The sequence below is a fragment of the Salvelinus fontinalis genome, chromosome 13, assembly GCF_029448725.1.
Source record: "Salvelinus fontinalis isolate EN_2023a chromosome 13, ASM2944872v1, whole genome shotgun sequence".
In the NCBI taxonomy this organism is placed as follows: Eukaryota; Metazoa; Chordata; class Actinopteri; order Salmoniformes; family Salmonidae; genus Salvelinus; species Salvelinus fontinalis.
Genome location: NC_074677.1, coordinates 45,468,260 through 45,481,965, shown reverse-complemented (window position 1 = coordinate 45,481,965; position 13,706 = coordinate 45,468,260). Strand labels below are relative to the sequence as shown.

The 13,706-nt window shown below is 43.8% G+C and overlaps 1 protein-coding gene across 3 annotated transcripts in view; it reads right to left on the bottom strand.

Moving 5' to 3' along the window:
- The window catches only part of cfap54 (cilia and flagella associated protein 54), a 139,510-nt gene that overhangs the window by 105,420 nt on the left and 20,384 nt on the right, over window positions 1-13,706 (bottom strand). For all 3 annotated transcript variants that reach the window (XR_008761814.1, XM_055943019.1, XM_055943020.1), the window contains exon 15: window positions 12,719-12,918. Coding sequence is in view for 2 of the 3 variants with exons in the window: in XM_055943019.1 (XP_055798994.1) it covers window positions 12,719-12,918 (200 nt within the window). In the remaining variant the exon portion in view is untranslated. The remainder of the gene's footprint in view (window positions 1-12,718; window positions 12,919-13,706) is intronic.

Sequence of the window (13,706 nt, the reverse complement as noted above, 5' to 3'; positions counted from 1 at the left end):
ATAAATTAGCATGACACAAGCTGAATTAAATGGAAAAGGCTTTGAAAATAAAAAGTAAGTTCATTAGTGTCTTTGTGAGACGCAGACTAGGTGAACGGATGATCTCCGCATGTGTGGTTCCCACTGTAAAGCATGGAGGAGGTGGTGTGATGGTGTGGCGGTGCTTTGCTGGTGACACTGTCTGAGATTTTAGAATTGATTTAGAATTCAAGAGACACTTAACCAGCATGGCTACTACAACATTCTGCAGCGATATGCCATTCCATCTGGTTTGCGCTTAGTGGGACTATCATTTGTTTTTCAACTGTACAATGACCCAACACACCTCCAGGCTGCGTAAGGGCTATTTGACCAAGAAAGAGAGTGATGGAGTGCTGCATCAGATGACCTGGCCTCCACAATCACCCAACCTCAACCCAATTGAGATGGTTTGGGGTGAGTTGGACAGCAGAGTGAAGGAAAAGCAGCCAACAAGTGCTCAGCATATGTGACCCGATTCAGTAAACTAGGCGTATGTCGCAAGTCACGACTTTACAGGAGAGTCGTTTGAACGTAAAAAATATTTTTATCAAGGCAAAGGATGGCTATTTGAAGAATCGAAAATATATTTTGATTTGTTTAACACTTTTTTTTGGTTACTACATGATTCCATATGTGTTATTTCACAGATATTTCAATTTCTTTCGAAAAAGCATTATAAATTGAGGTATCAGATTAACATAAGAATTCAGACCTTTTACTGAGTCCTTTGTTGAAGCACAGGCTCGAGTGTTCTTGGGTATGACGCTACAAGCTTGGCAGACAAGTATTTAAGAAGTTTCTCCCATTCCTCTCAAGCTCTGTCAGGTTGGATGGGGAGTGTCGCTGCACAGCTATTTTCAGGTCTCTCCAGAGAGGTATTGCAATGATTCCTATATTGAAAATGTGAAAAATATTTGTTGGTCTGCTGTAGAACATCCTGAAGCTGCACTTGAAACATTAATGAAATTGCTTCTTCCGGTTACTGACAGGCACGCACCCATAAAGAAACTGACTGATAAAACAACCAAATCCCCATGGATAGATGATGAATTGAAAAACTGAGGGATGAGGGTAAGGGAAAGGCAAATACACTTCATATACACACATACAAAAGTATGTGGACAGCTATTTCAGCCACACCTGTTGCTGACAGGTGTATAAAATCGAGTGAACAGTCATGCAATCTCCACAGACAAACATTGCCAGTAGAATGGCCTTACTGAAGAGCTCAGTGACTTTTAACATGGCACCGTCATTTTTGAATTTTTATTCAGTGAGTTAAGAACAAATTCTTATTTACAATGACGGCCTACACCGGCCAAACCCGGACGACGCTGGGCCAATTGTGCGCCACCCTATGGGTCTTCCAATCACGGCCGGTTGTGATACAGCCTGGATACCAGGGTGTCTGTAGTGACTGAGATGCAGTGCCTTAGACCGCTGCGCCACTCGGGGATAAGATGCCACCTTTCCGACAAGTCAGTTCGTCAAATTTCTGTCCTGCTAAAGCTTCCCTGGTCAACTATAAGTGCTGTTATTGTGAAGTGGAAACGTCTAGGAGCAACAACGGCTCAGCTACGAAGTGGTAGACCACACAAGCTCACAGAACGGGACTGCTGAGTGCTGAAGCGCGTAAAAACCATCTGTCCTTGGTTACAACACTCACTACCAAGTTCCAAACTGCCTTTGGAAGAAACGTCAGCACAAGAACTGTTCGTCAGGAGCTAAATTACAGTGACAAGAAAAAGTATGTGAACCCTTTGGAAATACCTGGATTTCTGCATAAATTGGTCATAAAATTTGATCTGATCTTCATCTAGGTCACAAACAATTATACATTTTCATGTCTTTATTGAACACACTGTGTAAACATTCACAGTGCAGGGTGGGAAAAGTACAGTATGTGAACCCTTGGAGTTAATAACTGGTTGATCCTGGCATCAATAACTGGCATCAATAACCTCAACCAAACATTTTCTGTAGTTACGTATCAGACTTGCACAATTGTCAGGAGGAATTTTGGACCATTCCGGGTTGAAATCGGGTTGAGGTCAGGACTGACTGGGCCACTCCAGAAGGCGTATTTTCTTCTGTTGAAGCCATTCTGTTGTTGATTTACTTCTGTGCTTTGGGTCGTTATCCTGTTGCATCACCCAACTTCTGTTGAGCTTCAATTGGCGGACAGATAGCCTTACATTCACCTGCAAAATGTCTTGATAAACTTTGGAATTAATTTTTCCGTGATAGCAAGCTGTCCAGGCCCTGAAGCAGCATAGCAGCCCCAAACCATGATGCTCCCTTCACCATACTTTACAGTTGTGATGAGGTTTTGATGTTGGTGTGCTGGGCTTTTTTTTCTCCACACAGTGTTGTGTGTTCCTTCCAAACAACTCAACTTTAGTTTTATCTGTCCACAGAATATTTGGGCAGTAGCGCTGTGGAACATCCAGGTACTCTTTAGCGAACTTCAGATGGCCAGCAATGTTTTTTAAATATTTTTCTTAATCTTAGGTCTTCTAAGATCTCTTTTGTTCGAGGCATGGTTCACATCAGGCAATGCTTCTTATGAATAGCAAACTCAAATGTTGTGTGTTTTTTATTGGGCAAGGCAGCTCTAACCAACATCTCCAATCTCGTCTCACTGATTGGACTCCAGGTTAGCTGACTCCTGACTCCAATTAGCTTTTGGAGAAGTCATTAGCCTAGGGGTTCACATACTTTTTCAAACCTACACTGAATTTTTAAATGATGTATTCAATATAGACAAGAAAAATAAAAAAAATAATTTGTGTGTTATTAGTTTAAGCACACTATGTTTGACAATTGTTGAGACTTAGATGAAGATCAAATCAAATTTGATGACCAATTTATGCAGAAATCCAGATAATTCCAAAGGGCTCACATACTTTTTCTTGCCACTGTAAATAGGTTTACATGGCCGAGCAGACGCACACAAACCTATGATCACCATGCGCCAAGCATCGGGTGGAGTGGTGTAAAGCTCACTGCCATTGGACTCTGGAGCAGTGGAAACGTGTTCTCTGGAGTGATGAATCACGCTTCACCATCTGGCAGTCCGACAGACGAATCTGGGTTTGGCGGATGCCAGGAGAACGCTACCTGCTGGAATGCGTACATGTACAATGTACAAAACTGTACATTTTGGTGGAGGAGGAATAATGGTCTGAGGCTGTTTTTCATGGTTCAGGCTAGGCCCCTTATGTCCAGTGAAGGGAAATCTTAACATTACAGCATACAATGACATTCTAGACAACTCTGTGCTTCCAACTTTGTGGCAACAGTTTAGGGAAGGCCCTTTCCTGTTTCAGCATGACAATGCCCCCGTGCACAAAGCGAAGTCCATACAGAAATAGTTTGTCGAGATCGGCGTGGAAGAATTTGACTGGCCTACACAGCCATGACCTCAACCCCATCGAACACCTTTTGGATGAATTGGAGCGCCAACTGCGAGCCAGGCCAAATCGCCCAACATCAGTGCTCGACCTCACTAATGCTCTTGTGGCTGAATGGAAGCAAGTCCCCACAGCAATGATCCAACATCTAGTGGAAAGCCTTCCCAGAAGAGTGGAGGCTGTTATAGTAGCAAAGGGGGAACCAACTCCATATTAATGCCCATGATTTTGGAATGAGATGTTCGACAGGTGTCCACATACTACTGGTCATGTAGTGTATGATATATACAAGTGGATGTCACAGATCCAACACTATTAGTATACACTCTAGTTGGTTGAGTGATAACCTGAGTCACGTTACAAGCATTAGTAACAGTAAGAAGCTTCCTTTTGAGAGGAAAACTAGATAATAACCAGTCAATGTTCAGGTCACCAAGAAAATACATTTATCTGTTAGCATCACAGACCTTATCAGACATCACACACATATTCTCCAGATACTGACAGTTTGCACTTGGTGGCCTATAGCAGCACCCTAAAAGAAGAGGCTTCAGAGGAGGCAGGTGAACCTGCAACCACAGCACTTCTATCCTCTCAGAGTTTTACAGGAATATGGCTCAGAATATATACAGAAACACCTCCCCCGTAGACATTCCTGTCTTTTCTATAGATGTTGTATCCTTGTATTCCTACTGCTGTATCATGAAAGGTGCTGTCAGTGAGTGTCACGGTTTTCTTCCATAGGTGAAGGAGAGGACCAAAATGCAGCGCGGCTAGTGTTCAACATGTTTAATTAGACGAATAAACGGTAACACTAATACAAATAACAAAATAACAAATGTGAAAACCGAGACAGCCCTATCTGGTGCAAACAAAACACAGAGACAGGAAACAATCACCTACAAAATCCCAACACAAAACAAGCCTCCTATATATGATTCTCAATCAGGGACAACGATTGACAGCTGCCTCTGATTGAGAACCATATTAGGCTGGACACAGAAACAGACAAACTAGACACACAACATAGAATTCCCACCCAGCTCACGTCCTGACCAACACTAAACAAGCAAAACACATAAGAACTCTGGTCAGGACGTTACAGTGAGTCTCAGAAATGGCTAATATATTCATATTATCTAAGATTAGCAAATTACGAATCACATGAATTGTATTTCTGTGGCTACATATATAGTATATTATATGAGGTAACTTTAACCCTTTCCTGTGTATCTTATATACAACTAAACTCATAATGATAATAGGTTGTATTTCTAATAATTATATTTCTGATAATAACAAATAATTAATTAATGGATTTTTGAGCAGATTATGTTCAGCAGATGCCTAATCTGGTTTAGCTCGGCTGCAGCAGGGTTCTCTATTCTTCATGCAACCTCTGCAAAGCTGTCTTGTTGGACTGTTGATCTGTTCTGATTGTGCTGTCCTGTTAGCATGGGGGGGGTGCAGTCTGCCCTAGAAGGGGCCCGATGTTGTAGGGTGGAGCTGGCCTCTCTGGAAGGGGCTGGATGGTGCAGGGCGGCGCTGGCTTCTCTAGATGGGCCCTGGTGGTGTAGGTACGAGCTGGCCTCTAGAAGGGGCTGGATGGTGCAGGGTGGAGCTGACCTCTCTGGAAGGGGCTGGATGGTGCAGGGCGGAGCTGGCCTCTCTAGAAGGGGCCGGATGGTGTAGGGTGGAGCTGGCCTCTCTGGAAGGGGCTGGATGGTGCAGGGCGGAGCTGGCCTCTCTAGAAGGGGCCGGATGGTGCAAGGTGGAGCTGGCCTCTCTGGAAGCGGCTGGATGGTGCAGGGCAGAGCTGGCCTCTCTGGAAGCGGCTGGATGGGGCAGGGCGGAGCTGGCCTCTCTGGAAGCGGCTGGATGGTGCAGGGCGGAGCTGGCCTCTCTAGATGGGCCCTGGTGGTGTAGGTACGAGCTGGCCTCTCTAGATGGGCCCTGGTGGTGTTGGTACGAGCTGGCCTCTCTAGATGGGCCCTGGTGGTGTTGGTACGAGCTGGCCTCTCTGGAAGGGCCCTGGTGATGTAGGTACGAGCTGGCCTCTCTGGAAGGGCCCTGGTGGTGTAGGTACGAGCTGGCCTCTAGAAGGGGCCGGATGGTGCAGGGTGGAGCTGGCCTCTCTGGATGGGGCCTGGTGGTGTAGGATCGAGCTGGTCTCTCTGGATGGGGCCTGGTGGTGTAGGGTCGAGCTGGTCTCTCTTAATGGGGCCTGGTGGTGTAGGTACGAGCTGGCCTCTAGAAGGGGCCGGATGGTGCAGGGTGGAGCTGGCCTCTCTGGATGGGGCCTGGTGGTGTAGGGTCGAGCTGGTCTCTCTGGATGGGGCCTGGTGGTGTAGGGTCGAGCTGGCCTCTCTGGATGGGGCCTGGTGGTGTAGGGTCGAGCTGGCCTCTCTGGATGGGGCCTGGTGGTGTAGGGTCGAGCTGGCCTCTCTGGATGGGGCCTGGTGGTGTAGGATCGAGCTGGTCTCTCTGGATGGGGCCTGGTGGTGTAGGATCGAGCTGGCCTCTCTGGATGGGGCCTGGTGGTGTAGGGTCGAGCTGGTCTCTCTGGATGGGGCCTGGTGGTGTAGGGTCGAGCTGGCCTCTAGAAGGGGCCGGATGGTGCAGGGTGGAGCTGGCCTCTCTGGTTGTGGCCCAGTGGTGTAGGGTGGTGCTGGTCTCTCTGGGTGGGGGCTGGTGGTCGTGGTCTTGTTTTGGCTTTTGCTTTGTCCCAGAGCAGTTTCTTTCAGTTTCCTAGCAAACCCCTTGATACCCTGTTTGTTCAAATGTACTAGGTTGTACATCAGCTGGGGGTGAATGTCACGGTGGTTTGCTAGGTAAACATCGTCCAAGAGAGCACAGCCTCTAGACAGCTCAGTGTTGTTGCTCTGAATAATGTGGAAGGACACATCTCTACATGGTATCAGTTATTTTGGTGCTATGAAATCTCTCTGCAGCTCCGGCTGCAACTTGCTGAATTGCAGGAGCTACATGCTCTCTCATTGTCATCAAATACTTTGTACCTGTGTGAATCATTATATGTTTGGTCCCATATAGTGTGTTGCTTGACAGACTTTCTGAGGCACTTCGGCACCATAGCTTTCTGACTGACATGACAGGGAATTGCAGTTTCTCTCTGAAAGATTTCCCATTGGAGTCACATAAAATGAAGACCATAGGGTCATTTGCCTGGGTGCTGCTGTTGTGGGCTGTGGTGTCTGGAGTGATGTTCTATGGATGGAGTGGGATGGGGACCACAGTTGGCCTCTTGTTGTCTTACTTTCTCCTGAGGATCCCAGCATGGCTGTGCTGGCGCTGGTGATCAGGGGCTGGGATGTGAGGATCTTAGGGAGGTCTGGTCAGACCCATCTGATGAAAGGAAAGTGCTGGTGTGGGAGTTGTACTGTGTCTGGTTACTGACCTCTGTGTTGTAGAAATTATATGCCTGCTGACAACTCCCTTTGTGGTTCCTGCCTGATGTCAGCTACCTCTCGCCACATGATGCTCTCGACCGTTGCCAGTTTCTCTCTCAGCTCCTCCTTATCCTGCCTCAGAACTGTCACCTCAAAGCTCATTCACCTCTACCTCCAGTAGGGAGATACTCCCAAAGCCAGCTAGCTGGCTCGCCTCTGACATTGATCGATCCTAGCTTTACTATCAACTGGCTAGCATCATCAGGCAGTTTAGATGTGAAAGGGGGAAAAAATTAATATTTGCTAGTAACCATCTGATAATGTTGATAAATGCCATTAGCAAGCCAGCTAGCTAGCAACTTGTTCTTGGAGTTTATTCACAAGGTTAGATAGAAATTGATCCACACATTATATTATTCTCCGTCATGCAGAATTGTAAGCTTGTAACTTCGGAAGTTCATTCAATAATACAGACGTGGGTGATTTCTGTCCCAGGGGAATGAACTGTGTGAACGTTTTTGTTCAGTTTAAACCACAGTTAGTTGACTGAGGTGTAAGTGAAGTGCTGAAAAAAATAAAAATATGAAAACGCTACTGTAAAAAAACTGTGGCTGGCATGACTTCAATTGACTAAATAGGTTTGTCATCTGATTTCTAGGAGCCTGGTGGAGATAGATACAACCATACTCTAAGGCAGGATTGCTGCCGGACATTTCCCTGCATCCTGGTTGAGGTCAGCTACCAGCTAGAACATGGAGCACTCCATGTCAGTGTCAGCCATGAATATTCTTTTCTGTATATACAGTGCATTCGGAAAGTATTCAGACCCCTTGACTTTTTCCACATTTTGTTACGTTACAGCCTTATTCTGAAACTGATAAAATAATTCCCCCCCCTCATCAATCTACACACAGTACCCCATAACGGCAAAGCGAAAACAGGTTTTTATACATTTTTGCTAATTTATTAAAAGTAAAAAACAGAAATACCTTCTTTACATAAGTATTCAGACCCTTTGCTATGAGACTCGAAATTGAGCTCAGGTGCATCCTGTTTCCATTGATCATCCTTGAGATGTTCTTTAATGGAAGCCTCTCCAACAAAATCCAGGTAGAATCAGGAATTCCCCAGGGCATCGTCAAAACATATTGAAACAACAGTAGCTAGGAAGGGGAGAAGTCTGTCCATAATAAAGCGCTTCTCTGCATTCTTAAGAACACTATCAACAAGGCAGGTCCTACAGGCCCTAGTTTTGTCGCACCTGGACTACTGTTCAGTACTGTGGTCAGGTGCCACAAAGAGGGACTAAAGAAAATTGCAATTGGCTAAGAACAGGGCAGCACGGCTGGCCTTGGATGTACACTGAGAGCGAACATTAATAATATGCATGTCAATCTCTCCTGGCTCAAAGTGGAGGAGAGATTGACTTCATCACTACTTGTATTTGTGAGAAGTATTGACATGTTGAATGCACCGAGCTGTCTGTTTGAACTACTGGTACACAGCTCGGAACCCTCATGCATACCCCACAAGACATGCCACCAGAGTAGAGGTCGACAGATTAATCGGAATGGCCGATTAATTTGGGCCGATTTCAAGTTTTCATAACAATCGGAAATCGGTTATAAAAAAAAAATATACACCTTTATTTAACTAGGCAAGTCAGTTAAGAACACATTCTTATTTTCAATGACGGCCTAAGAACGGTGGGTTAACTGCCTTGTTCAGGGGCAGAACGACAGATTTTTACCTTGTCAGATCAGGGATTCAATCTTGCAACCTTACAGTTAACTAGTCCAACGCTCTACCCACCTGCCTCACGAGGAGCCCACCTGTTACGCGAATGCAGTAAGAAGCAAAGGTAAGTTGCTAGCTAGCATTAAACTTATCTTATAAAAAACAATCAATCAATCAATCATAATCACTAGCTATAACTACACATGGTAGATGATATTACTAGTTTATCTAGCGTGTTCTGCGTTGCATATAATCGATCCAGTGCGTATTCGCGAAAAAGGACTGTCGTTGCTCCAAAGTGTACCTAACCGGGTTTTTATTTTTAACCTTTATTTAACTAGGCAAGTCAGTTAAGAACAAATTATTATTTACAATGAAGGCCTACCAGGGAACAGTGGGTTAACTGCCTTCGTCAGTGGCAGAACGACAGATTTTTACCTTGAAAGCTTGCGGATTCAACCCAGCAACCTTTCGGTTACTGGCCCAACGCTCTAACCACTAGGCTACCTGCCGCCCCAGGTTGTTACTTTACAGGGTTGCTACTGGTGTGTAAAATGGTTAGACTCTACCAGACCAGAAAATGGTAAGACCCTCAAACTCTCGAGTTATGAAGATAAAGACTACATCGGAACATTCAGTCTGCAGCTGTTTAAGTACTTTAGTCTAGTAAACTTGACCGAGGACCACCGCGTGTGTACCTTTGAAGGATCCAGTCTAACGAAGATGGGAGGGGAAGAACATTTCCCTATCGAACGACCATTGGTACGTCTGATGTATCCATTCTAAAAGACACTTCCAGAACAAAGGAAAACCTACTACAACTACTAAGGATATGATCCAGAGACATGCACAACCAGAGGCTTTCTGTCAAACTATTCGTCACAGACTGATGGCGCGATTTCAACAGAGCGAGACGACGAAGACATACAAGCATAAATATGTACATTGCACTTCTAAATCCGAATGAGCGGTTGTTAGGGTGCTAAATATCCACATGTACGATGAGCGTATTATTCAACTGTCTGTACGATAGTTGAATTCCTTAGTCTCTCATTCTCCCACTCTTTCTTTCCCAACCCCTTTTCATTGTGTACCCAGCCGTCATATCGGGTTTGTCCACTAGGGACTTTTCATTACATTGTTAGTAATCAACGTATAATCTATCCTGTGTGTGTGTTTATGTAATTCTTTGTGATTATTCCATTAGTTAGTAAATAAATAATTATGACAATTTGTGTAAGCTGATTCATCATGGAGACTTGGGTTCGTGCAGATTTATAGGATATTACGACATTCAGAATGAGAATGAAATAGGAGCAAATGATTAATGGACGACATACAGTATATCGAGATATTCTGATATTTTTGAGTGAAACGGTAACTCGTTAAATAAACTTTTCCCGTGGTGCCATAGATTACTACTTAATTAATTGTTATGATTAATTTAATAGCGTAATAATTTAACGTGGTATGTAATTATTCGATGAATAGCCACCATCGCATTAATGGTAGCAACGTCACAACACACCATAAACATGTCTACTCCTGGAGTAACTTGCTGTCGGTTTGGCAGGAGGCCTTGGCCAATGGAAGGTCAAGAGTGAAGAGCTGAGGGCTTACAATGTAGTGAGAGCGAAGTTACAGACATGAAGATACAACTTTGTTGAGCTGGTTGAGAGAATGCCAAGAGTGTGCAAAGCTGTCATCAAGGCAAAGGGTGGCTATTTGAAAAATCTCAAATATTAAATATATTTTGATTTGTTTAACACTTTTTGGTTACCACATGATTCCATATGTGTTATTTCATAGTTTTGATGTCTTAATCAAATAAAGAAAAAGCAGTTTTGTCACACAATGCCACAGATGTCTCAAGTCGAGGGAGCTTGCAATTAGCATGTTGACTGCAATAATGTCCACTACAGCTGTTGTCAGTGAATTGAATGTCATATAATAATGTCCACTACAGCTGTTGTCAGTGAATTGAATGTCAATTTCTCTACCATAAGCCACCCCCCCCATAACCAAAATTGTTTCAGTAAGAGGAGGGCAATGATCGGTGTCATTTTGGTTTATCGTCCCAGCTCTGGTTAGTGTTCTTATCTATCAAATTGTATAATCTACCTTGCTCTTTCCTCTATCTCCTCTGGCAACGGCCCGACTCACACACGCACATGACGTGCACACAGAGGCGCACATGTGGATAGCTCTCTAACATCTTGAAAATGTGCCTTGCATATTATTTGATGATCAATTTGTCTTTTGTTGCCGTGGTGGCAACAATTAAGCAGCGGCACAGTATAACGGTAATACACTGTAGTCATCTCCATCGCATTTTGTAAGACCTTTGAAAATTGAACATTTTAAGACTTATTAACTTCTCTAGGATAGGGTGCAGCATTTTCACGTTTGGATGAAAAGCGTGCCCAGAGTAAACTGCCTCCTACTCAGTCCCAGATGCTAATATATGCATATTATTATTAGTATTGGATAGAAAACACTCTGAAGTTTCTAAAACTGTTTGAATCATGTCTGTGATTATAACAGAACTTATTTGGCAGGCAAAACTCCAAGGACAAACCATTCAGATTATTTCTTTTTGAGGTCACTCTCTTTTCAATGGTTTTCATTGGCAATTCAGATTTCAAAGGAACCTTCCTGCAGTTCCTATCGCTTCCACTGGATGTCAACAGTCTTTAGAAATTGGTTGAGGTTTTTCCTTTGAGAAATGAAGAAGTAGCCATGTTCAGAATGAGGCTCCAGTGAAGTGTACTGTTTGTTAGAGGCGCGTGACCAGAAAGCATGCTACACATTGTTTCCCTCCGGTATTGAACACAGATCATCCCATCTTCAATTTGATCGATTATTTACGTTAAAAAATACCTAAAGTTGTATTACAAAAGTAGTTTGAAATGTTTGGACAAAGCTTACAGGTAACCTTTGAGATATTTTGTAGTCACGTTGTGCAAGTTGGAGCCGGTGTTTTTCTGGATCAAACGCGCCAAATAAATGGACATTTTGGATATATATCGACGGAATTAATCGAACAAAAGGACCATTTGTGATGTTTATGGGACATATTGGAGTGCCAACAGATATCAAATCAAATCAAATTTTATTAGTCACATACACATGGTTAGCAGATGTTAATGCGAGTGTAGCGAAATGTTTGTGCTTCTAGTTCCGACAATGCAGTAATAACAACAAGTAATCTAACCTAACAATTCCACAACTACTACCTTATACACGCAAGTGTAAAGGGATAAAGAATATGTACATAAAAATATATGAATGAGTGATGGTACAGAACGGCATAGGCAAGATGCAGTAGATGGTATAGAGTACGGTATATACATATGAGATGGGTACTGTAGGGTATGTAAACATAAAGTGGCTTAAAGTGGCTAGTGGTACATGTATTACATAAAGATGGCAAGATGCAGTAGATGATATAGAGTACAGTATATACATATACATATGAGATGGGTAATGTAAGGTATGTAAACATTATATTAAGTGGCATTGTTTAAAGTGGCTAGTGGTACATTTTTACATAATTTCCATCAATTCCCATTTTTAAAGTGGCTGGAGTTGAGTCAGTATGTTGGCAGCGGCCGCTAAATGTTAGTGGTGGCTGTTTAACAGTCTGATGGCCTTGAGATAGAAGCTGTTTTTCAGTCTCTCGGTCCCTGCTTTGATGCACCTGTACTGACCTCGCCTTCTGGATGATAGCGGGGTGAACAGGCAGTGGCTTGGGTGGTTGTCAAAGGTAAGGCATGAATTATATCTTTATTTCTGCGTTTTGTGTCGCGCCGGGAGGGTTGAAATATGATGGTCTGTGATTGTTAGCTGGGGTGCTGTCCTCAGATAATAACATTGTTTGCTTTCGCCATTTTTGAAATCTGACACGTTGGCTGGATTCACAACAAGTGTAGCTTTAATTTGGTATATTGAATGTGTGATTTCGCTCTGCATTTTCACTGGATGTTGGCCAGGTAGGACGCTACCGTCCCACATATCCCAGAGAGGTTAAGGCCTTTAAATCAGATGAATGAATTTAAGACTTTTTAAGACTCTGTAAGTATGTACTTTCTTTGCTGTGCAGGAGAGGAGATAATATTAGGTGTTAAGGTGAGGTCTTACCTGCATGAAAACCATGTCAGAGATGGCTGATCCATCACAGGGCAGTAGTCTGGTCCAGCCTCTGATCACTCCCTCCAGACCTCTCTCTACCACGTTCCACACTGACTGCAGCTGCTCCGCTGTCGGCTTCTTGAACATTGAAAAGGTGTCTGTGTTTTTCTCTGTGGGTGTCGACTCCACGCTGTCGTCTTCGCTTGAGGCTGTGGGACATGGGAAAAATACATCACTGCAGATCCATGGACCTAAGTACTCTGACATTGGAGAAGAGTCAGGGAAAATCTGGAATGAGACCATTATTTCAATATAGTGCACTTCTTTTGATCATACAGTGTCTGCAGAAAGTCTTCAGACCCCTTGACCTTTTCCACATTTTGTTACGTTACAGCCTCATTCTAAAATGAAATAGTTTTTTCCCCCTCATCAATCTACACACAATACCCCATAATGACAATTCAAAAACAGGTATTTAGAAATGTTTGCAAAAGTGTTTTAGTTTTTTTTAACTGAAATATCATACAGACCCTATTCAGACCCTTTGCTCAGTACTTTGTTGGAGCACCTTTGGCAGCGATTACAGCCTTGAATCTTCTTGGGTATGACGCTACAAAAGCTTGGCACACCTGTATTTGGGGAGTTTCTCCCATTCTTCTCTGCAGATCCTCTCAAGCTCTGTCAGGTTATATGGGGAGCGTTGCTGCACTCAATGGAGGCTGGATAAGAGCCAGGGGCCTGGAAAGTTACTAAGGGAAAATGCAATCACATGGTTGAGGTCACTGATAAGGGTGGACAGCTGTGGATTAGTGAGGAATCTGGGCCGAGGTCAGGTCATTGATAAGGTTAGACAGCTGTGGATTAGTGAGGAATCTGGGCCGAGGTCAGGTCATTGATAAGGTTAGACAGCTGTGGATTAGTGAGGAATGGGGGCCGAGGTCAGGTCAGGTCACATGAAGGGGGAAGGAACAGTTTATTACACACATCACTTAAGTTC